This window comes from Vidua chalybeata, chromosome Z (assembly GCF_026979565.1).
Source record: "Vidua chalybeata isolate OUT-0048 chromosome Z, bVidCha1 merged haplotype, whole genome shotgun sequence".
Taxonomy (NCBI): Eukaryota; Metazoa; Chordata; class Aves; order Passeriformes; family Viduidae; genus Vidua; species Vidua chalybeata.
The window spans coordinates 22,508,172-22,530,600 of record NC_071570.1 but is presented as its reverse complement, the minus strand read 5'-3'; the positions used below and the strand labels follow the sequence as shown (position 1 = coordinate 22,530,600).

General features: G+C 36.6%; 1 protein-coding gene across 2 annotated transcripts in view; it reads left to right on the top strand.

Moving 5' to 3' along the window:
- The window catches only part of UHRF2 (ubiquitin like with PHD and ring finger domains 2), an 82,967-nt gene that overhangs the window by 27,624 nt on the left and 32,914 nt on the right, over nt 1-22,429 (top strand). For both annotated transcript variants that reach the window (XM_053932874.1, XM_053932873.1), the window contains exons 4-5: nt 2,445-2,663; nt 20,996-21,105. In XM_053932874.1, coding sequence (XP_053788849.1) covers nt 2,445-2,663; nt 20,996-21,105 — 329 coding nt within the window. The remainder of the gene's footprint in view (nt 1-2,444; nt 2,664-20,995; nt 21,106-22,429) is intronic.

Genomic DNA, 22,429 nt, shown 5'->3' with positions numbered 1-22,429 from the left:
ACAGCAGTAAAAACATTCAATATCTGTAGCCCTTTGCAAAAGAAAGGTAGAATGTGGCAAAAGAAATCTTTTTTTTTTCTGAAGTTTGTTACCTTGTGTTTCTGACTAGCTGATTAGAAGGAAGATTCACTCAGTGGAAAGTCAGCCTTCCTTTTCTTCCTTTGGAAAATAGTTTCTGTTTATAAAAGGGAATTTGGGGGTGTCTTTTGGTAACTGATAGGCAATATTTTTTTGTTTGGGTTTTTTCATGAACTTCTTCCAAGAACAAAGGTGGAGACATTGTTAATGATGACAGTCTTTGAAATTTCTCGTCAGTACAATAGGGGGGATCTCTTCTGAGTTGTATAGAGGTGAGAAAGATAATATTAATCTGAATTTTGGGGGAAAAAACTTGTCCAGAGCTCCCCCAGGAAAAACAGAAGCTGAAGACATTTTACTTTCAGAACACAATAGATTTTTCAGATCAAGGTTAAGTTTCTGTGAATGTCAACTCTTGTAAGTCAAATATTTTAATTTTTTTTTAAAGAGTGACATGGGAACTTCTAAAATGTTTGTTATTTTTATGATTCCATATGTATTTCTTACTTGATTATTTCACTGTATACATAAATAGTGTTTTAATCTATCTTCTCTAGGTTCCTGATGTTTAGGTACTCTTTTGGTTTCAGAATTCAAGTAAACTGAGTCTTTATTTGCTATGTTCTACTTGCTGTCTTCTGCAACCCTTAGGAAAGATTTACTGTAAAACCTTTGGAACTGATTAGTAGGTCAAACGTAGCTGTCTTAAGATTTCAGTAGCCTGTTGTACAATAATGTGATGTTATTTAGGCATTCAGTAAAGTAGGCATGATCTCTATAGCTGATTTTTTTGCTTTGTCTTATTACCTGTAGGTGAATCAGTCATGGGTTTTGTGGACATAACAGTTAAAATATTAATAATTAATATAGTAGAACAATATGGTAATTCTTTAGGTGAAGGTTGCATGGCATAAAGGCAAAACCTCAAATGTTAACTTTCCAGTATGCACTGAATTTGGAAACAACATGGGCAAAAAAAACCTTAGGAAATGTGGAGAGTTACATTGTATGAAGCTATTGTTTTGATAGTGACTTGATCGCAAGCACCTGTCTTTATATTATGTAACTTCTGTTGTGCAGAATTTTATAATCAGGATCTAAAAATGTCGGTGCAAAATCAAGCTTTGTAGTTAACTTTTTTAGTTAGAGGTATGTTCTTCTACTTAGCCATTAGTTTTTCTGAAGGTACATCCATTCTTAAACTATTGTGGTTCATGCTTCTTTAAACAAAACTATCAGTAAATTTCCCCTGTTCCCCCAGTCCCCCACATCAATAGTAGCAAACTGGTGTGTTAGATTTAATACAATGCATAAAACAAAGCAAGATGAACTTGTTTAAAATGTGTCCAGTTTCACTGGTGGGCTTTCAGTCAACTGTTCAGGAGTAGGCATCCTGATTTCAGGCTATAGGATGTCAGTTTCATGCTGTTAATGACAGTTGTTTTAGTTCTACTTACTGCTTCCTGTAGTAAGTTGCAATGCACAATTTTCCCAAGACCTTGAAGTATTCTTGTTCAGTATAGGTGGAGGCGTGTTGTAAAGTGGTAGAACCATACTTGTATTAGTAAGAGTAGGATTTTGCTGTTAATATTTAACAATGCTGTTTGATAAAGGTATATTAATTTAACTGTGAGTGCTCTTATTCAAGTGCCAGTAATTGCATGATGAAAATATGACTTTAGATACATCATCCTCAGCATTGTTTGTTAAGAAGGGATAGTGAATAATTTTAATAGCAGGTGTTTATTTGCAATAGACTAATTCCATTTTCCCTGTTAAATTTATTCTGTGAACTCATGTAGTACTAGCTAAGTGGTAGGAGATTATCTGCCTACACACAGTATGAAAAAGGAACTTCACTTTAGCATCTTCTAACTTTTTGTTGCAGGCTAGCTTTTTTTTTTTTTTGCAATTAGTATTTTGATCCTGTCTATATTCTGCTATTTTTCCGGCACATGTGCAAATACAGGCTCTAGTATCAAATAATAGTTGCCTTATTCAGAGGAATATAAGAAAACTGTAGTGTTGAAATGAAAAGCATCTCAAATGTGAAAAGGTGTCCTTCCTGCATTGGGATTTTAGTTAGAGGGCTGTGAAATACCACTAAATTATTGAGAAGTGCATAGATTTACTGAATTATTTAAAAAAAAAAAACTCATGGAGGCTGTTTTTCTCTTCTGAGATAAGACAAATTCTTACTCTAGAGGAAAGCTATATTTTACAAAGGATAATAGGTCTGATTTTATGGTTTTTGTATGCCCAAAGAACATTTAAAAACTTCTACTTCTGAAAAAATGTTGTCTGTGACTTTCTTTGTACTGTTCCAGTAGTCATAATCATTGGTGTTGTTGGTTTTGCTTTTCAAGGTACCCAGAAAATGGCATAATAGAAATGGACACAGTTAATCTTCGGCCCCGAGCAAGAACCATTCTGAAGTGGAGTGAGCTAAAAGTGGGTGATGTGGTGATGGTTAACTACAATGTTGAGACACCAGAAGAAAGAGGATTTTGGTTTGATGCAGAAATTACCTCTTTGAGAGAAATCTCAAGGACTAACAAAGAGGTTCATGCTAAAATTCTGCTGGGGTAAGATTTGCTTGACCAACTCAGAAAATCTCTACATATCATATGAAGTGTATTTGGTTTAGTTTTTTTATCTGCTAATCACCACTAGATTAATTTTAATATCATACTTTGATTCCATAGCTGTGTGAATTAAAAAATTACAGTGCATGTTTTTTACTATGTGTAGACTTAACTGTAAGTTAGAATTTTTATTTTTCAGGAGATTGCCAGAGGCAACCATAAAGTTTTTTTATATATATTGTGTGATTCAGATTGATCAGAGCATGTACCAGTAATTTTTTAGGTAATTGGGAGCCTGTAGGTCTCATTGAGTATGAGTTATCTCTTACAGTTTGAATAAGTCTGTGAACTGGCTAAATAAATTTTTAAAGAATAAAATATTTATGTAGTATTATAACCTCTAAGTAAAGTGTGGAGCTGTGGGATGTCAAGTTTTCATTGTGACTGAGATTACCTGAATATCTTCGCTTTGTTTTACTATTTCATTTTAAAACTTCTGTACAGTTCTTTAGGAATAGTGTTTTCTGGAGATATCCTTAAGTTATTGCTGTCAGTAAGCTGTGTTGTTGACTTCTTAGGGATGAACAGATGACCAGTGGTTGATTTAATGTTATCATGTCCCACATTTACTCATGAGTGTTATCATTGTTCTGGGAGTGTATTCCTGAAAATGAATTGGACTACTAGCATACCTTGTAGTTTTCTTTACAAGAAAAGAAGATGTTGTATCTGTAGGAAGACTTAGTGTGGGACATGATTACTTGGCAGAGACACACAGAAATCTCTGTGAATCTGGTCTAATTCAGTATTTTGTGTAAGAGTGCAAACTTATCTAGTACGGGGACATAGCAAAGATATTGGCTCAGTTAAGCATGCAAGTAAATGAAAGTCTGTTTTGGGGGTGGGTTTTAATTTTAGAATTATAGTAGTTTCCTAGACACTCTCAGTGCATTATAGTCATCTTTTATTAAGTAGAGCAGGCACATGTACTTGTTTCATAGGCAAAGCAAAAAACCCCAAACTTGAAATACAAAGCTAGAAAAAAATGAGAAGATATTTTAATTATTAAGTTGCAAGAGAGAAGAGATTAAGAAATGGAGCACAATATCAATGGAGAGATGCAGATTTTCATTATAGTGCATTTAGTGCTAGTGACATTTGGTGAGTCAGGGATGGGTTTCATGGCCTTCTACAAATAGAACTGGCCAGACAGCAGTTTACATGAAGTTCAAATGTCTGTTGATAACATTTTTTAAAATTATTGCCTACGTGGATTCTTTTAGAGTTTTCCCCATCTGTTTAAAATAGGATAATCAAAATACATTTTTGTCTTGGTTTGACAAGACAGGTGTCTGCTAAGGAAGGCAGGAGCCTCCCCTGAAATGGAAAATGTAAACCCCTCTCCCTCTAAATTATCATAATTTCAAAATTAAAAGGCTCTCAGGCAAAGATATGCGAATAGGAATAACAGTTCTTTACTAGAAAAACTAAAAATACAAATGTAGTAGTACAAACCAAAAAAAAAACTACTGACAGAGTCAGAATACGACCTGACACCCTGTTGGGCAGGGTGTTGGTAGCAGTTAAAGCACCATTAAATTGTGGTTGCAGTGTTTTTGGAGTGGCAGATGTGGTTTTGTTGAAGCAGTGATCCTGAAGGGTGAGGTTTCCTCTGAAGGTCCAGTAGTATTAGGTGGGCCTGGTCTTCCTCTGGAAATCCAGTGGAGAGGACAGGTGCTCCTTTGGGAATCTAGTGGAAAAGGCTGCTCTGATGTTCCAAATGTCAGATTATATCCAGGTAGGAATGCTTGGCTCCTCCCTCTGGGTGGAGCATGTCACAATGCGATGATATAATTTTATCAGTCATCCAGTGACATTCAATAGGCCATTAACAGCAGATGTCTGCCTGGAGGGAGGATTGGTTGTGGAAGGGATAAAGAAAATTGCCCAATTAACAGAAGATAACCGCCAGATAACAGAAGATAGGAATAGAATACCCCTATTTCCAACTTAAGACAGTTTTATATTGGCAAAAGGAAGCACCTGGTGGCTAATGAAAAATTCTGTTTGGAACTCTATAGGGTAGTCTTTTCTATATCTAAATAAACTGATAGTTAAGCTTCAAACTAGAAGATGCTACATTCAAATACTGTCAGTACTGTGGCTGGTACAATAGGGTTCCCCCTGATACTTAGACTTACTGTCTTCTGAAAGGAGCTGGGAGGAAAGCAATACAGTGGATAAATTCTAAGGTGATGAATTTAAGTCCAACCAACTTATTCCAACCCAACTCATTCCTCTCAGTAGTAAATGAACAGGACCAAATCTAGTATTCATAAATTTGTGTAAGGAGCATGCAAAAGTAATTGCTTTGAATTTCAGGCAAGTTGATTTACAAATTAAAAAACAGTATTTCATTGTTACTTAATATATATATATAATATAAAATATATTAATTTAGTTATTTCTATATTATATATAGAAATATATATAATTTATAAATAATTTAGTGTAGAATTATAATGCAGTTGTTATTTTAATCTAGAATAATATAATTGATATATTTCTAGTCTATAATATTAATATGTGATTATGAGTTCTTAACATTATGTTAGCATTAACTATTTGTGTCAAATAAAGGTGAAATTTATTTTGATTTTTTTTATTATTGTCCGTTAATGATTAATTGATTGTATGCTAATGATTAGATTTTCGTGTACTACTTAAGAACAACCTTAGCAGGCAGTAAAGGGAGGCAGGGGTCTTAGGGTTGCATTGGATATATTAATTGCTTGGAATTTTTTCCTTTGTGGTATTATATCAAAGAAGAGACTTTGTATAAAACAATTTTGTATGCCATATTTCAAGGTTTGATTTATTGATCTTGCTGCTTTTGACAAAGATTTCTTGAAACTGTTGGCATAATCACAGGAAATAACAAGAATATGCTCTTAGTGATCATACTTTGAAGCTAGTAGAACATATGATGAATTTTTTTTTTTTGGTGCATCTTTTGACATGTGTGTGAGTTTGGTGTTACTGTTACTCATATCTTAGTCATAACCAAAAGGAAAATTCCTGTACAGTCTGTACAGGAACTGTACAGGATACAGTCTGTATCATTAGCTCATCTTTTGGAAAATACATATGAAATAGTAAATATTACCAAATGGAGGATGAGACTGAATAGGGGAGGCAAACATCATTATGCAGAGTAATTGACCACTTATTATTAATTTTCATTTCTATAGTATTCACATTGCAGCTGAAATTTATAATTGTAGGATGTCTAAAACATATAGAACAGGATTTTCTGTGTCTCAGATGCAAATATTAGGGAAATAGCAGTGCTTTGGCCACAGAATAGGACTTAAGGTTTCTCATGACTGTATGTGCATGCTTGCAGTTCAGCATCTCTGAATGTTTCTTATTTTGGAGTATCTGTGGTACTTCTAAATTTATTTTAACTAGCAAGGTGCTCCATCTCTGGTTTTAGATATCCTCTGTTTTTCTCTTTGGGGACACTGTTTTATTTCCGAACCATAACAGTTGTTTGTATTCCAGAATAATATAACATGTTGCCTTTGAGGCTGACTGTTCACAATTTAACCTTGGAGCGAGCAGATATATTCAAATTCACCATACCACATCAAACCAGAGTAGATCAAATGATGCTCTACATTCGCTCCTTCCTAGAATTGAAGACAGAGACCGAATTAGATCTTAGTTTTCCTCAGTGAACCCTTGAAGGTCTGAGTTTAGCAAGGACTCTGTCAATACGAAGACTCTTTTTTGCTTAAGCCTTTAGAGGTGTGTAAGAATGTAGATTTAAATTATAGAGAGTGAACATAATTTTCTTCTTTAGATGAGTGAATGTTTAATGAATTTCATGTCTTCACCTATGCAGCTGTAAAGGAATGTAATAGAATGGTCCTAAATTTTCATGTTCTTATTTGTCATCTTTAGTTCTGCAGGTTTTTGAATGAGCATTCCCGCTCCCATAAAGGAATTTTTTTGCAGATTACTTTCTTTTAACTTTTAAATATTTTATTGTATTTTTCTTGTAACATGCCAGATCTGCTGTTTGTCTTCCTTTATTTTTTTAATAGCATACATTCATATTTATCATCTTACTACTCATTTTATTAATATCTAGCTCTCAGAATGCAATATATTTTAAAATTATCTTTATGCTACCTGTACAGATTTTACTTTTAACTTCTCCCTTTACTTCTTTTGGACAAGATTTTCCGTTGATGTTTAACTTCTGATTTTTTAAAAAATCATACTTATATTTGTTTTTACAGCTTTGCAAAAGCACAGAAATTAAACACTTTAGATAATAGTGAGTATTCTATAATAGTGAGTGAAACAAGATGTGCATGGGGTTTTTTTGTTTATAATTTCAAGAATTCTTGTGCCTCTGTCAATTTCTATCTAGTTAAAAAGAAAGTTATTGTTACTTGTATCTTGTTTTGACACTTTGGAAAATAACGTACCATACTTCCTATCACTCTCAGTATATATTGTGATAATCATCATATCAGAGTCGTCATGATTTGGTAGATGCCCAATAGTACAGTTCTCATAGTGCTTCTTGTTTAGGTCTGGAATTTTCATCAATGTTGTTTATGTCTCACTAATGCTTGTAAAATTTTCTACCCAAAGTAACATCCTGGTTTATTTGTTTTATTGTAGTGTCTTTGACTGGTGCTGGTTTATCTGGGAGGATGTTTTGATGCTGTGTAAAATAATAACAGTATTTACTTGGACCCATTTTCTCAAATAACTTTCATGCTGTATCAGCAGGTATCCTAGTAATAAAAATTTTAATTGCTGAAGACCTTACCTGCAGCTTTTTTGCACAGATGTAAAAGTGGCATATTTCTTCTAGGCAACAAAACTAGTAAAAAGGTGAATTTATATCTCTCACTTTCCTCTTCTTGTGACCTCAATGGAGCTGGTCACCACCTTTGAAGAAGAGAACTCCTCTTGAATCAACAGGACTGTTTCAAATCAAGATAGATTCTGAGTGGCCAAGAAGCCTGCTGAGATTTTTGATGATGAATCTGTGGAGGTGATGCCTAGAATTTTTTAATCATTTCTTTGTACTGCTTTTCCTAGCGTCTACAGCTAGAGATTGCACTTTTTGTGATACACAGCCTTAGGGGATAATCTCACAACTCATAACAGAAATGACTCTTGACCACCAGAATGTTTTGCATACCACTTAATTACCTTGTTGGACAAAGGAAATCGTGTTAGCTGAAGTGGTGTGCGAGTGTAATTCTCTGCTTGAACTTAGAAGTGAAGTTTTCTGCACATTAAACTGTTCACTTTTAAATTCCAGATTTGGTTTTTAACCTTTCTTCAGCTGTGGTTTCAGTTTTGAGGAAAAGTCAAAAATTAAAAGATTCAATTTACCTAAGGACAGAATAATATTAAAGAGTTCTGAGTATTGTGAACTGCCTTTTGTTAATGATTCAGGTGTACAGGACAAATCTCGGAGATATTGGGATATCCTGGGTTCTAGAGAAATGTTGTTACTCTTTGCATGATCTTTACGAGATACAGTTCCGTGATTCAGCAACTATGGCATTAAACCCTTGGTATTGATACAGGCTAGGGATGAACTCATGGACCTCAGCCCTACTGAAAAGGACTTGGGGTGCTGGTGAATGAGAGGCTGGATGTGACCCAGCCATGGGCACTCACAGCCCAGAAAGCCAAATGTGTCCTGGGCTGCATCCAAAGAATTGGACCCCCAGCAGGGCCAGGGTGGGGATTCTGGCCCTCTGCTATGGTGAGTGAGACTCCACCTGCAGTGCTGCATCCTGGTTCCTGGCAGGGGACAGAAAGGACATGGACCAATTGGAGCAAGTCCAGAGGAGGCCACCAAGATAGTTGAGGGGAATGGAACACCTCTTCTATTAGGAAAGGCTGGGAGAAGTGGAATTGTTCCACCTGGAGAAGAGAAGGCCTTGGGGTGACCTAATTACAGCCTTACCCTACCTGAAGGGAGCCTTCAAAAAAGCCAGAGAGACTTTTTACAAGAGCATGTAGTGACAGAACAAGGGGTAATGCCTTCAAATTGAAAGATTTGTTTTAGAGTAGATATTGGGAAGAAATTTTGTAGTACGACAGTGGTGAGGCATAGGAACAGGTTGCCCAGGGAACATGTGGATGCCCCATCCCTGTTAGTGTTCAAAGCCAGGTTGGGTGGAGCTCTGAGCAGCCTGTCCTAGTGAAAAGTGTCCCTGGCCAGGGATTGGAACTAGATGTTAAGGTCCCTTTCAACCCAACCATTCTATGATTCTATGAAAGAGTACATTTTGAGAAGTATTTGGCTGACCTATTATAGATATCCTTTTCTTGTTTCTTTCTCCTTTCCCTTTGGACGGAAGTTTCTATTTTACAAACACTCACTGAATAGTTGTGATGGACATGTTCTACACAGATCATAGCTATCCCTTCACACTCTTTACCTGCATGCTTCATTGTTCTATGTTAAAAAAGACAGATCTTCAGGAGGTTCCCCTGAATAGAAGGGATTTGAAGGATTACTGTTTTAAGATTTGCTTGTCCCTAATTATTTTCTGTTATGGAACAAATATTTTATCTGCATATTTTAATAAGAGAGGATAAAAAGTAACTGATTTGTCCTTTGTGTCATTTCCCTGCATATTTCCTGATCTTAAGTAGCAATATGGGGAAACTGATTGTTTCAGGTTGGTTTCCCAAAATTGAGAGAAGTAGACTAGATGCTTGTAATTTGTGTTAAGTCTTTTGGACTGTGAATATACTGTATTTTGAAATTCCAGAATTTTAGTGGCAAACCAGTCTGCCTTACAGAGAAAGCCAAAGAGTGACCAAATTATTTAAGATCTTTTTAGTCCTGCTGGTGAAAAGGGTAAGACTTTGGAGGGCAAATCATCCCAAGGAAAAGGAGTGAGTAAATCCTGTGGATCAAAACCTGGTTAAATGCACAGCTTATGTCAACAGACATTTGACTTTTAATAATACCACTTTGACTTTTGTCCCTGACAAGTGGGGAAAGGCAAATCTTGCATCCGTTTTAAAAGAGGGCCAGTCAGCCTTATTTCAGTATTTGGGAAAAAGGCGACAGTTTTCGTGAAGTGCTGGTGAAATGGTGATGATTAGGAATAGCCAGGGTGAATTTTTTTTCTAAGAGCAAATTGTGCCTTACAAGGTCTTCTGCCTTCTGTGATAAAATTTTCTCTGTGGCCAAGTGTCTTGGCCTGAATGACCGATGTGTCTGCTAAGGAAGGCAGGAGCCTCCTTTGGAATGGAAAATATAAACCCCCTCCTTCTGAATTATTATAATTTTGAAATTAAGGGGCTGTCAGGCAAAGATATGGGAATAACCGTTCTTTACTAGTATGGATGATAAAGGAAACCAACAGCAGCTGCGGCACTGACACCAAACACAGCACAGCCACAGGCACCTTCCCCGTTGGTGCAGTTCCGGTCGCAGCCAGCAGGGGCGCTGCTGGCTCCCGGCGGGCAGGGCAGGTGCGGTGATTCCCCGCGGCTGCAGGGGGCGCTGTGGCGCGAGCTCGGGCAGCATGCGGTAATGGCGGCTCGGCCCAGATGGGAAGGGATGGCAGAGAGGCTTTGCTTCACAAAGCCCTGGGGCAGCCGATCCCCGTGCCCCAGCAGGACTCTCAGAAGCAGCAAGCTTCTGATGAGCAGGACATCTCGGCAGGCAGAGGGTGCGGGGCTACAGTGCAGCGAAAGCTCAGAGCAGTGCTGAAGAAGAGGTGGGAGCAGGACAGCGGTGGCCAGGTCCCTCTTTTAGTGAGGGGGCAGATGGTGATAGGCGCCTTTCTTAGTGAGGCAGGTGATAATAAGGTCTCAGTTCAGTGGCTGCTCTCATGAGTAGAGGCTCACCCCATGGCAGAAGAAGCAGCACTGGACTGGGCTCCAGCAATAGCAGTGAATTCCCTTCCCTAAGTGGTGGCTCTGACTGTCCTCCTCTGAAGCTGAGAGAGAGAGTGAACTCAGCTGCCCCAGCTCCATCTTTTGTCAGCCCAGTTCTCGAGGTATCTCTGCCCCTCAGAGAAAAACTCCCAGATAAGAGAAGTGCAACCAGATGCCCTCCTCCCCTGAGCTTGCCCACTTCTTTTGTTTAAGTACACAGTTGTTAGTGTTTCCTAGCAACTTACAGGGAAAAAATTCCCTAAGTAAAATGGAACAGAGAGAAACCTAATCCCCAACACCAAGGATAGAGCAAAAGTTGTAATTTAATTCAATGTGCAAGTGTCCCATTATCCTATCCCAGTCTGGTGATTCCTGTAGTAAACTGGGAGGATGGACAGCCAGGTGGGTTTAAAAAAAGAAAACATTGAATGATTGAACTCAGAGGGTAGTGGTTGCATGCTATTTGGGAAGTGATGACAGGCAAGGAATTGCAGGGATGAATCCTGAGGACCTGTACTGTTCAGTGTCTCGTGGCAATACAGTGGACTCTTGCCAAGTTTGCAGACACAGTAAATTGATGGAAATTTGGGGGGTAGTATTGCCAAGCAGAGAGACCTGAACAAGCAGAGGAGGAATGGGTGGCAGAAGACTCAAAGTCAAAATGGATAAATGCAGTTTTCTTCCACCTGGGATGGCACAAGCCCTTGAAGCAGTACTCACTGGGAAGCAGCTCTGATAAGAGGGATCTGTGGGTCTTGATAGGAAGCAAGGTGAATATGAGTGTGTAATGAAGATTAACAGTATTTGGGCTGTATAAAAAGAAGAATAAGTAGAAGACTGGGGAAATGCATTTACTCTCCTTTACTAAGCACTAATTAGACTGCATCAAGAATATTCCACTCATCTACTATTTCACTCAGCTCTAAACACACACCCTCTCATCTAAATGGACAAAAGAGAGATACATAAAATGTAGTGAATTTCAGCAGAGGGGCAGAAAATTCATTCTTTGGATTGCATCTAAAAGCATAACATTTCAGTTAATTATGTGTTGAAACATTAATTGCTTTAACAACAACAGAAAAAAAGCAAAAGTAAAAAGTGTTAAAATTTCAAATGTTTTGGGTGTCCTAAGCATAATTGTAAAATTATATTTTGAAGGTGAAGGTTTGAAGGTTGACTTGGATCTTGAGGGTTTTGTTTGGTTTTCCAGAACATAAACTATATCTTCATTATTTGTAAGTGTCTTTTCTCTAATAAACATGCAGACTTGGAACCACAGAGTCTTTTGACTTGCTTTTTAGAGGGGTGATATTTAGAAGTATTCTGAAGTTTAATTTCTTCCTACTGAAGAAAGTAAGTCCAAACAGAAGAGGAAGAACACAAGAAAACAAATTTACGTGCAAAAAGGCAAGCGGTGGGTGGGTGGGAAGTAGTGGTGAGCACAATATTGGGCAAAGTATTATGAAAATAAAAAGAAAAAAGAAGTGGTGTTTAAACATATGTATACATTTAAGAGAAACTTCAAGGATGGAAAGGAGTTCTTGATATTGTTCAACAGGATCAGTTGTCTAGGACTAAGTTGTAGTTGGGGTTTTAATAATGTTATGGGTGGTTACTTGACAAGCTTTCTGAACAATCCACTGTAAAAAGAAAATTCACTCTTGCCACACAAAATGCATTTTTAATGTATTTGTATCTCTTACCTCTTATCTTGACAGAGGACCAGTTAGAGGAGTCTGACTCCCTGTTTGTACACATAGGTAAGAGCCATCCTCACATAACCCTTCCGTTCTCTAGACTAAACACTTCTGTATCAAGGATGTTCTGTATCAAGCCTATTGATCATTTTTGGATCCCTTTTCTGGAACCACTCCTGTAAACCCATGTCTGTGTTCTCTGGGGAACCTACACCTGGCCTAAGTAGTGCTGAGTCATGATTGGCATTTGCTTTCCCTCTACCTGCTGACAATACTGCTCTTAATGTAGTCCAAGAAGCTGTGGACCTTCTTGGTTTGCAAGGGCACATAACTGGTTTATAGTCAACTTGTTTTTTTATGTTCCTCAAGGTCTATCTCTACCAAGCTGCTCTCGAGTCACATGGAGACACTTGGCAGGTACTGGTATTCTGTCTGTGCAAGACTTGAATTTTTCTTTGAACATGATGAAATTCCTTTCTGTCCGACTCTAAATGGTGGCAGAGGCAACTAATATTCACTTTACCAGGGGCTGAGTTGAAGCTGATCAGTCTGTCATCAATCTTCTTTCTTGAAGATAGGTGTGATATTTGCTCTCTTCTATTTAACAGGAAGGTGTAATCACTTTCAGTAACAGGACTAAGAGTACACACATCCAAATATCAGGCAGCTCCCTCAGAGCTCGAAGTATGACCTGTTAGAGCCAATGGACTTCTATATGTCCTGTGTAAATGCTCCATAACCTAATTTTCCACTGAGGCTAAGTCTTCCTTGCTTCAGCCATTCCTTCCTTCTATTCTTGCAGACCTCAGATTCCTAAACACTGGTCTTAGCAGTAAATACTTGAGTCAAAGAAAGTGCTGAGTACCTTAGTTTTTCTGTGTTTGTTGTTATCAGCGGCCCTGCTATATTTAGCAGTGGTCCCTCATTTTCTATAGTTTTCCTTTCCTGTGAAAGAATTTTACTCCCCAGATTCAAATCAGTAACAGTAACCTTGGCTTTCCCAACCTGATGCCTAAGATACCTCTTCCTGTCCCAGATCAGCCATCCCAGCTTCCACCTCTTACAGATTTCCTTTTTATATCTAAGCTCTTTTTTAATTTCTGCTGACATCCTGTTGCCTTTGATGTCCTACATATGGTGATAGACCATTTTTGAGTTTGGGATGATGCTTAAATATCACCTAGCTTTACTGGGTTCATCTCTACAGGGTATCTTGTAGGTTTTTTCCAAGTAGATCTCTTCAGAGATTACATTCTCCTGTCCTGAAATCCAGGGTTGTCTTGTACTTTATACTTCCTCCAAGATTCTGAGCTCCATCTTCTCATCATCATTGCAGACAAACTTTAATGTCCCATGACAAGTTCTTCACAGTTTGTATGTATCAGTCTAGCAATTTGCTTCTCCATGATCAGGAAGTTGCTACCACTGCACTCTAGAAATTCCCTATATTGTTTGTGTTCTGCTTTGTTGACCTTCCAGCAGACACCATGGTGTTTCAAGTTCCCTGTGAGAACAGGGCCTGTAAACATGGAAGTTTTTCCAGTTGTCTGAAGGAGTATTCATATATTTACACTCTACAACAGGCACCCATTACAGCCTCGCTAATGTTCTGTCTGCTAACTGTGACCTGTAAGCTCTTGACTGGTTCCTCATCTGCTCTCATATAAGGAAGAGCTGCTTTTAGTCTTCCTAGCCTCTTCTTCCTGAAGAGCCCTTACTGACTATCACAGCATTCCAGTCATGTGAGCTATCCCACCATGTCTCCATGATCCCAGTATCATGGAGCTGCATTAATTACACAGACCTCTGTAATCCCCTTTGTTCATTGCCCATGCATTGGTGTATAGGTGTTTCAGGGAGGCACAAAAGTGTGCTTTTCTCACTTATTTGTTGGGGAATCTCTCCAACAGTTAAACCTGCGTAAGTCTATGGGCATTTGGATTTATCAACATAAAAATTTATAATTACAAGATTGTCGGAGATTTCAGACAAACACAAAAGACCGGGTTGTATTACTATTATGTAATGGCTATTGGACACTTAAGTGGAGGATTTAATATAATGCACTAATGAAATTAGAAATCATGGTGGAAGCATTTGCTGTGATTTTTCTGAAGAGAGTTGGGCAGTATAAGGAATGAAGACATTCCAAAATAAGCAGCTGCCCACTAAATGTCAAATTAGTTTGGACCTCTTTTTCTCTCTAGGATTTTCTGGCTTTTCGGATTTCTTAATGAATTAGATAAATCATGTTTTGAGCAGGAGAATCTCTGGATTCCAAGCTTTTTCATTACAGTAATGCTGTCATATCCATTCAAGCCATGATAATAAATTAATTACAAACTTTCTAGGCTAGAAATGTAGGTTTCTCCTTTGCAAGCAGTTCTTGCTTTTGGTTTGATATGGCCATTCTTTGGAAATGTCTTTGTGATTCCTTGATTCTGTGCTATTGTATTCTTTTATGATTTCTGAAGGTGGATACCGTCAGAAGTTTTTCACGGCTTTTTTTTTTTTTTCTTTTTTTTTTTTTTTTTTTTTTCTGTGATTGGTTAGTTTGGTTTGATTTTGGTTGGTTGATTGGTTTAAAGCACCTTACATTTTAGGGTTTGTTGTTGTTGATTTATTCACTTAGGTTTTGGGGATATTTGAGGAGTTCGGATTTTTGGTGTATGTGGTTTGTTGGTTAGTTGGGTTTGGGTTTTGCTTTGTATTTTGTTTGTTTGCTTTTTCCAGAATGCTTAACGTGTTTCTGTGCTTTCAGGAATCTTTCTTTTCTATTCTTTGGTTTTTGGAAGGTCTTCTCATCCTGACAGTGTCTCTGTGAGTTTGTTATGATGGGAGGTGCTTCCACTCATGCCTTTGTTTTTGAGTTGAGGTTCTTACTCAGTCTGGCAGGGTTCACAGATTGGTCTCCTGTAACTTTATCTTAGCTCATGATGAGTGTGTGCTGCATCTACTCACTGAATTACAATATAATTTAAAATCTGGATGGGAGTGTTTAACCTGTTATAGTAAGAATCACCTGTTTGTATCTTTGCTTCTTCCTAGCATGAAGGAACTTGTTGAGTAGCCCACACCCTTGGAATGATGTCTTGAACAGACCCTTAGCATTGTTTCTGTGCCCTGCAGTTCAGTCTGCAAACACACAAAGTCAACTGAGCTTAGATATGCCCTGTGAGGCCAAGCACAACTCTTGCATCTCTGTTTTTCACATATGAAGCCTTTGGTGTATTACCTTTATGTGTCATAATAAAGGTAATGACCTGCTTTTTTACCTGGTTCTTCATGGACATTCGGGTGTTAACATCTGTGTGTTTAAACTTGGATTTGGAAGCTGTCAATGCCTACTGAGCATTTGTGATAGTGCCAGACTTAGTCGAGACTATAGGAAGGGAGCAGCTGGGGTGGTGGCAGTGGATTCCTCTCCCCATCAGGAGCGTTCCTGCAGCACCATGGACAGGGCCGGGTTTGGGGCGGGATCAGGACCCTCCACGGGCTTCGCTCCTTGGTGTGGTCTGTGTCATGGGGCAGGGATGTGCGCAGAGTTGTGAGCCTCTGACATTGTCGCTGGCTTTCTCAGGCCGGTTCTTTCCCCAGGTACTCTAATGTCCACCTGCTTACAGCTCCCCAGCTAAGGAGAAGAGGAGAGTCTCTGTGTCCAAGTCTCTGCTTTCAGAATCTGGCATCATGAGCTATAATACATTGCTTTATACATGCATCAAGCACCTCACCTCCTGCTGACATTAAAAAACGTGATATCCTGCCTGACTTGTATGTGTGTCCACAGTATGAATTTGTAAGTTTGGGAGTATGTGTGTTTTGTTTTCAAAGGCATTAAAGATTCATATTAGAATATGGTCCTCAACATAGCCTAGAAAATGTTAATTTCATTTTTTTGGCGTTTGTTTAAATACTAGTGTTATAGAAAGAGAGTAATAAAATCTTTGCATAGTGTGGAAGTAGCCACATGTCTTTATCTTTACAATGCTTGTGTAATAAATGAAAAGTTGAATTAAAAGCAGAGCTAATACTGTCCCATTTTGTAACTGTGCATTTTTATTTTAATGATTAAACAAATGTGTGTGGAATATTCTGAAAACAGTCTTGTGAATACTCTCTGCTTTTTTGCTTGTGTGCAATAAAAAACAAAAGAACCTTTGTGTAATTCAGTACAACCTTGCAGAATTTGGTGAGATTATCAATGTAATATGCTGTCTAAATGTGGGAAGATTTTAAAGTCACCTTTGGAACAAGCTTGTTTAAAATAAAATCTGCAGTCAACTGCTTCTAAGGAGATGGTATTAAAAGTTCTAATAAGCATTTTGAATGGTAATATTGAAAGATTGTGTGTTTTTTAAGAAGTTGTTTAACTATGGTTTGTTGATGCAGAACAAAAAGAGTCACTGTCTGAAAACTTTACAACAGCAGAAAAAAGGCTGATTAATGTAAGGCATGTAAACAGAGTGTTGCATATGAAAAGATAGATACAGAAAATGGTAGTAAATCTGGTTTTGTTTTGATTTGTATATTGTTAAGAGAATCTGTGTATTTGGAGAGCATAGCCAACATTATATTCTATTAGGTTTTATTCTGATCATGGCTGTTTTTCTACTGACCTGGACAGTACCTTTTGACATTAGCCATAGAGACTGATTTAGTGAATTAGTTGTTTGTGGTAAGCATGACAGTGTGAATAAGGTTTTGCTCTTAGGGGGCTTAAATATAAATCATCATTAGACACTTTTCATTATTATTCTCAGTATGAATATGAACTCTGTGTGTATTTTTCTAGTAGTTTTTTCCCCCATTTTTATTCAGCATTGTATTTTGACTTTAGTGTTTGTTAAAATACTATACTTTGGATTTCGGTGTGGTAAAGTGATAAACCCAGAAATAAAGAATAAACCCAGACAGAGATCTGACAATTGTCACTGCATGTCTCAGATTGTATGAAGTGATAAAGTTCTCTAAACATGGTAATTGTCCAGCAGCTTTTATTTTCTGTGAAGCTGACCTTTGAAATATCCAGGATAATGCCCACATATCTGTGGACATTTAAACTGTGATTTTGAATATCAACTGTGATTTTGAATATCTAAAGTGTTTTGCTACCTGAAGGTTAAAAAAAAAAGGAAATATGTATGGGGAAAGTGCAGATAAAAGAAGGTTCAGCTGAAGGTTTCTCTCTGGTTTGGCTAACCTATCTTAAAGGAAGGCTTGCATTAGGAATTCTGCTGTGTTGAAAAATCTGGCTTTGTTTTGGGATTTAATTCTTTCAGAAGATTTCGAGTTCTTGCTTGAAATACAAACATCCTGTTTACTATGCATATTGCATAATCTCATTTTTGGTATGGTAGGGTGAAGAAATGAAGAAAGGTTATACATTTGACAGCATAATATAGCCACAATTTTGTTAGATAGCCATCATTTTAAAATCACATGATCATTACTAAAGCACTGAATGTGTACTGTGGCAGAGAAATTATTCTTTTATGAGCAAATAGCTGAGCAGATTTTTTTAGCTTTGGTAAGGCTTAACCATTTAATATTAGCCATCATTTTCACAATGTTAATTGATCTTCCTCTGTAGTTCCAGATATGCAGCCATGACATTTGTTGGAACATACCAGCTTTGTAATGTTATTTAATAGTATTTGCTTACTTCTTATGTAACTCATAGCAGAAAATAAAACATTTTCTCTGGTTCAAATACTGAATAGACTTGAGGAAAAACTTAGCCTGAAAGTTGCTTTCTAAGTGTCCTTATCTCAAAGGAAAAATATAGGGCAAAAAGAGAAGGAATGTCTACCATTATCTAGTGTATGTGATGGGGAAACGATGAATTCCATCTGTTTAATAAGTACTGCCTAGATATAAGAATAGTATTACTAGCCAGTGGGATTGCAGTGAGAGAAAAAACTGCCATGCAGCTGTATTAATTTTTTAAAAAATTTATTTCAAGAGTTCTTTGTTTAACAGTATTAATTCAAGGATACTTAGAGGATAATTAGAGGATACTAAAAAAGTATGTTGCATTTCAACACTTTGAGGTGAAAATAACATTTTTTGAGATGATACTTTGTAATAAAGTTGATGATAAAAGTCTATGTTCTGCATACTTGGCAAAAAATTGCTGTTTACTGTTTGGAGCACTTACATAATTGAAACAACTTATACATCTTTTCATGGTATCTTTTAAGGAAACAATATGCTAATATTGCAGTTATAAGTAATTTTATAGTTCAAATTGGCACCAGTGGAATTTGCTCCTAATTAATATTCTACTGAACTCAAGTTTGGCTTGTTTCTGAAAGACATAAATAGCAAGTGTCTAGATTTCTGAGTAAAGGTGTATGGTGTTTTACCACCCTCCTTCTTCACCATAGACTGGATGCAGAGAATACAGATAATGAAAAGCTATTTTTTTAACAGCTGCTTTTTAGTTTTCTGGGGAAAATGCAGGGGTGGGGGGAAAGGTAAGTTAAATAGCTCTAAGCTGGAGAGGAGAGGAGAGGGTTTTGCTCATACTAGGGATAGTGGTTATAGACTACACACATATTTAAGAACTGCAGGATGCAAAAATCAGTGTAAAATATGCTTAAATTTGTCTGAAATTACTAGAATTTGAGAATATCAGTCATTGAGTATAAAATTTCCCTTAACTATGTGAAAGAAGTCATAATTCTGTATTTTTGTTTTAAATTAGATTCACAACTTTGGGTTCTGTTAGAAATAAGTCCTAGAGGAATAACATTGGCTAGGCAGTCAAGCAGTGTTATAAGTAAGAAAAGTTCTAACATAGATTTATGGCATTAAAGAATGTCAACAGGTGTATTTTGTTTTGTTTTTCACTTTAAATAATCTAGGAAAATCAAGAAATATAGGACAGTCAATAAAAGGCTCTCCAAAGTCCACAAAATAACCTGGGAAATGTTTTTAAGAGTTTGTTGATTCAGTTTTCCTGCCAAAGATTGTTTACATCTTGTCATTTCTGTATTTGAATGTATTGTGCCTTTGTGATTGTGCATTGCTCAGAATTCTGGATAAATCAAAATGTCTTTGCAAGCTAAACCTGAGGTGTTACAATGGCCAGAACTGCTTTAAAGTACTATTCCCTTAGGGTGCAAATGTAGTTAATTCTAAATACATTATTTTTCTGATCAGGAAATCTAACTTCTTTTTCTGATGGATGTATTTGCACTGATGCAGCATTTGCATATTCTGTTCAAATAGCCTAAATATTTGAAAATTGCTAGCATTTACTGTTTATGCATGCAACCAACAATGGGGAATATTTTTCCTTCAAAAATTGCTGGGAAAGAAAAAGGTCAAAATAAATACAAGTGCCGAAGTAAACAGCTGTTAATACACTTAAAAGGCAATTAGAGTCAATCAAGACACCAACCGAGTCCTCTCAACACCAGTTCCCTGGAGACCTGAATACTGCAATGTTCAGGGCCATGAAAAAGTGATTTGTCACCTGTGGTTTTTCCCTGGCTTAGTTTTTTTCTGCCTTAGTTAGGCTATCATGTGTCAGAGTTCAAGAACTGGTAGTCAGCACAAAGGAAGTGGGGAGAGCCGGCCAAGAGGTAGGGCAGAGAACCACAGATTCCAGACAGAAGCCTGATGTTTCTGGAGATGTTCTCTTGTTGCAATTATCCTTATTGAATATGAATCTAATATTTTGTTTCCCTAGCTGTCTATATAATTTTGCAGACTAGATCTTTTTATTGGGATCTGCCACCTGGCTGGCTTTCTTCAAATGTGTTTTCAAGTCACCTCTTGTAGGTTCTTACAGATATGCATTAGTATTTTATTATACTGAAAATTCCTACTTACTTCTAGATCAGACAGTAACTTGAAAGTGGTTAGAGAACAGGCAGTTGAAGAGAGCACAGTATCATCCTAAGGAGGAAGGAAACGGGAGTGCCAACAACTCTTGGTGTTATTATGGCCAATTCTTCCTAGATACATTTCCATTTGAATTACAATCTGTGTAGATACAAATATATTGTAATAAGAGTAGGTGAAAATCTCTACATTTAATATTTTCTAATTCTTTTCTAGAAGTCTTTTGGCATTATTGTTGTTTGTTACTACAAATCACTGACAATTTACACAGAAACCTGACATAGCAGGACTATTTATAATTCAGTACAGTACTGTATGTGGCTTTCCAGAGCTGAGAAACAGTTAAAAATCATTGAAGAGTTTTTGAAATTTTCTGCTGCTTTTATTGCTCTATAGGTTCCAACTATTTTTCTGTCTTACAGGTCACATTTCTGGTTTGTTTGTGATACTATACTTTTATAATAATGTTTGAGATGCTGTATTCCAGAAGATAGGGTTTGTCTGGTCTGCTGTGTTCAGCCAATAAAAATATTTTGAGGTTTTAGAAGGGAATTAAGCCATATTGGATAACTGTCAATAAAGACATACTGAAGTGCCAGACAATCAGGATAATGGAGTAGTCTTTTCTTTAAGCGTGCCCTAAATATGTGTTTTATGTTTTTCTTAGAAGTTACCATGTTAGGCTTTTGATGATTTTTGTGTGTGAATTGAAATAAAGTATCATATCAGTGATTAAAAAAAGGCTACTTATCTTTAGCTTATTGCTTAGGATTCAGAAAGTACAGAATCTAGGTCTGAGGAACTAAGTTGAAAGTACTTTTTATTCTTTTTGTTTTTCAGAGGTCCAGAAGACACAATAAATGATTGTAAAATCCTTTTTATAGAGGAAATGTACAAGATTGAAAAGCCAGGAGCCTATCCATTGACATTTGGGGATGGAGATTTCAAAAGTATGCACTTTTTAAATTATTTGACTATAAGTACAAATTGAGTGATGTTTCTTTAGAAAATATCAGCATGCAGAGATAGTAGTAATAATTGGTTTGTGTTCAAGAAAGTAATTGCATTTAAAAATTTTTAGATTTCTGTTCTGAAAAGTATAGTTACTGTAAGATGGTTATATTATTTTACATATTTAGAAACTAGTAACAGCTTAGTGCTAACAGTCATAAATGGTAAAAAAGGGAAACAGCTGATAATGCTCTAAATGAACAGTGCACCAATGAATTTGCAGTCTCATTTAAGTTTCTAGAGAGGTGTTCAGGCCACCAAAACTGCTGTTGCAATTGACATGTAATTTAAGCTTTTAATAAATTATTAAATGCCAAAAAATAATTAGTTGGTAGTAATACACTTTAACTCTGTCATTCTGTCAGGGGAAAAAAAGATAAAGGACTTTGCACTAAAGCTGCTTGTACCATTAAAAAAAAGGGATAATTAATGTTTGTATTAGTTGACCCTGCATGACCTTCTAGAAAAGTTACTATGCTAGACCTCCTTAACCTCCCTACAACTACATTAAGGAGTTAGTGGCAGTTTATCTAAAAAGTAGTGTGATATTTTATCCTATGTTTGAAAACATATTAAAGTTAGGAGTTCTAAGTGTTTGTGATAGCAACACTGAAGATTGAACTGCAGGTCTACAAGTAGGTATTAGATATAATTCCACATTACATTCCTGACTCCATGCAATTTTTCAGAACCTTTGTAGGTGTCTCTCCGTGCACAACAATGAGTCTGATTAATGTTTATTTGTTGTCTAAAAAACAAAAAATCACTGTTTTTCAGGGGAGCAAATACTATTCCCTGTGGTATTCTTAAAAGTAAAAATGTCAATTTCTCAACTCATAATTCATTTTCATTATTTGAGAATTACTTCCCTTAGATTACTAAAAAAATAAAATTATCCACTCTGTTTTAGTTTTTCTTGGTCACTTTAAAAGATCTATGCAATATTTTAAAGCATGTTTTGATTTAAAAAGATTGCAACGTGAGAAAATTGAAAATCTACAAATGCTGGTTTGTGTTTACATACTATTTATTTTGCAAGTATGCAACATTTTAAATGGCATAAAAAATTATTACAGTTCATTTAGTCCTTCCCTGCAGCTACTGTGTAATGAATTAATATTTAAAATTACGTGTTGACGAAATGAGTGGTTACTGTATTGCTGACTATACAAAATTGTCTACCACGGTGCTATTTGAGCTCACATGAGTATTTACTTATCATAGAATCATTTAGATGGCAAGAGACCCTTAAGGCCATCAAGT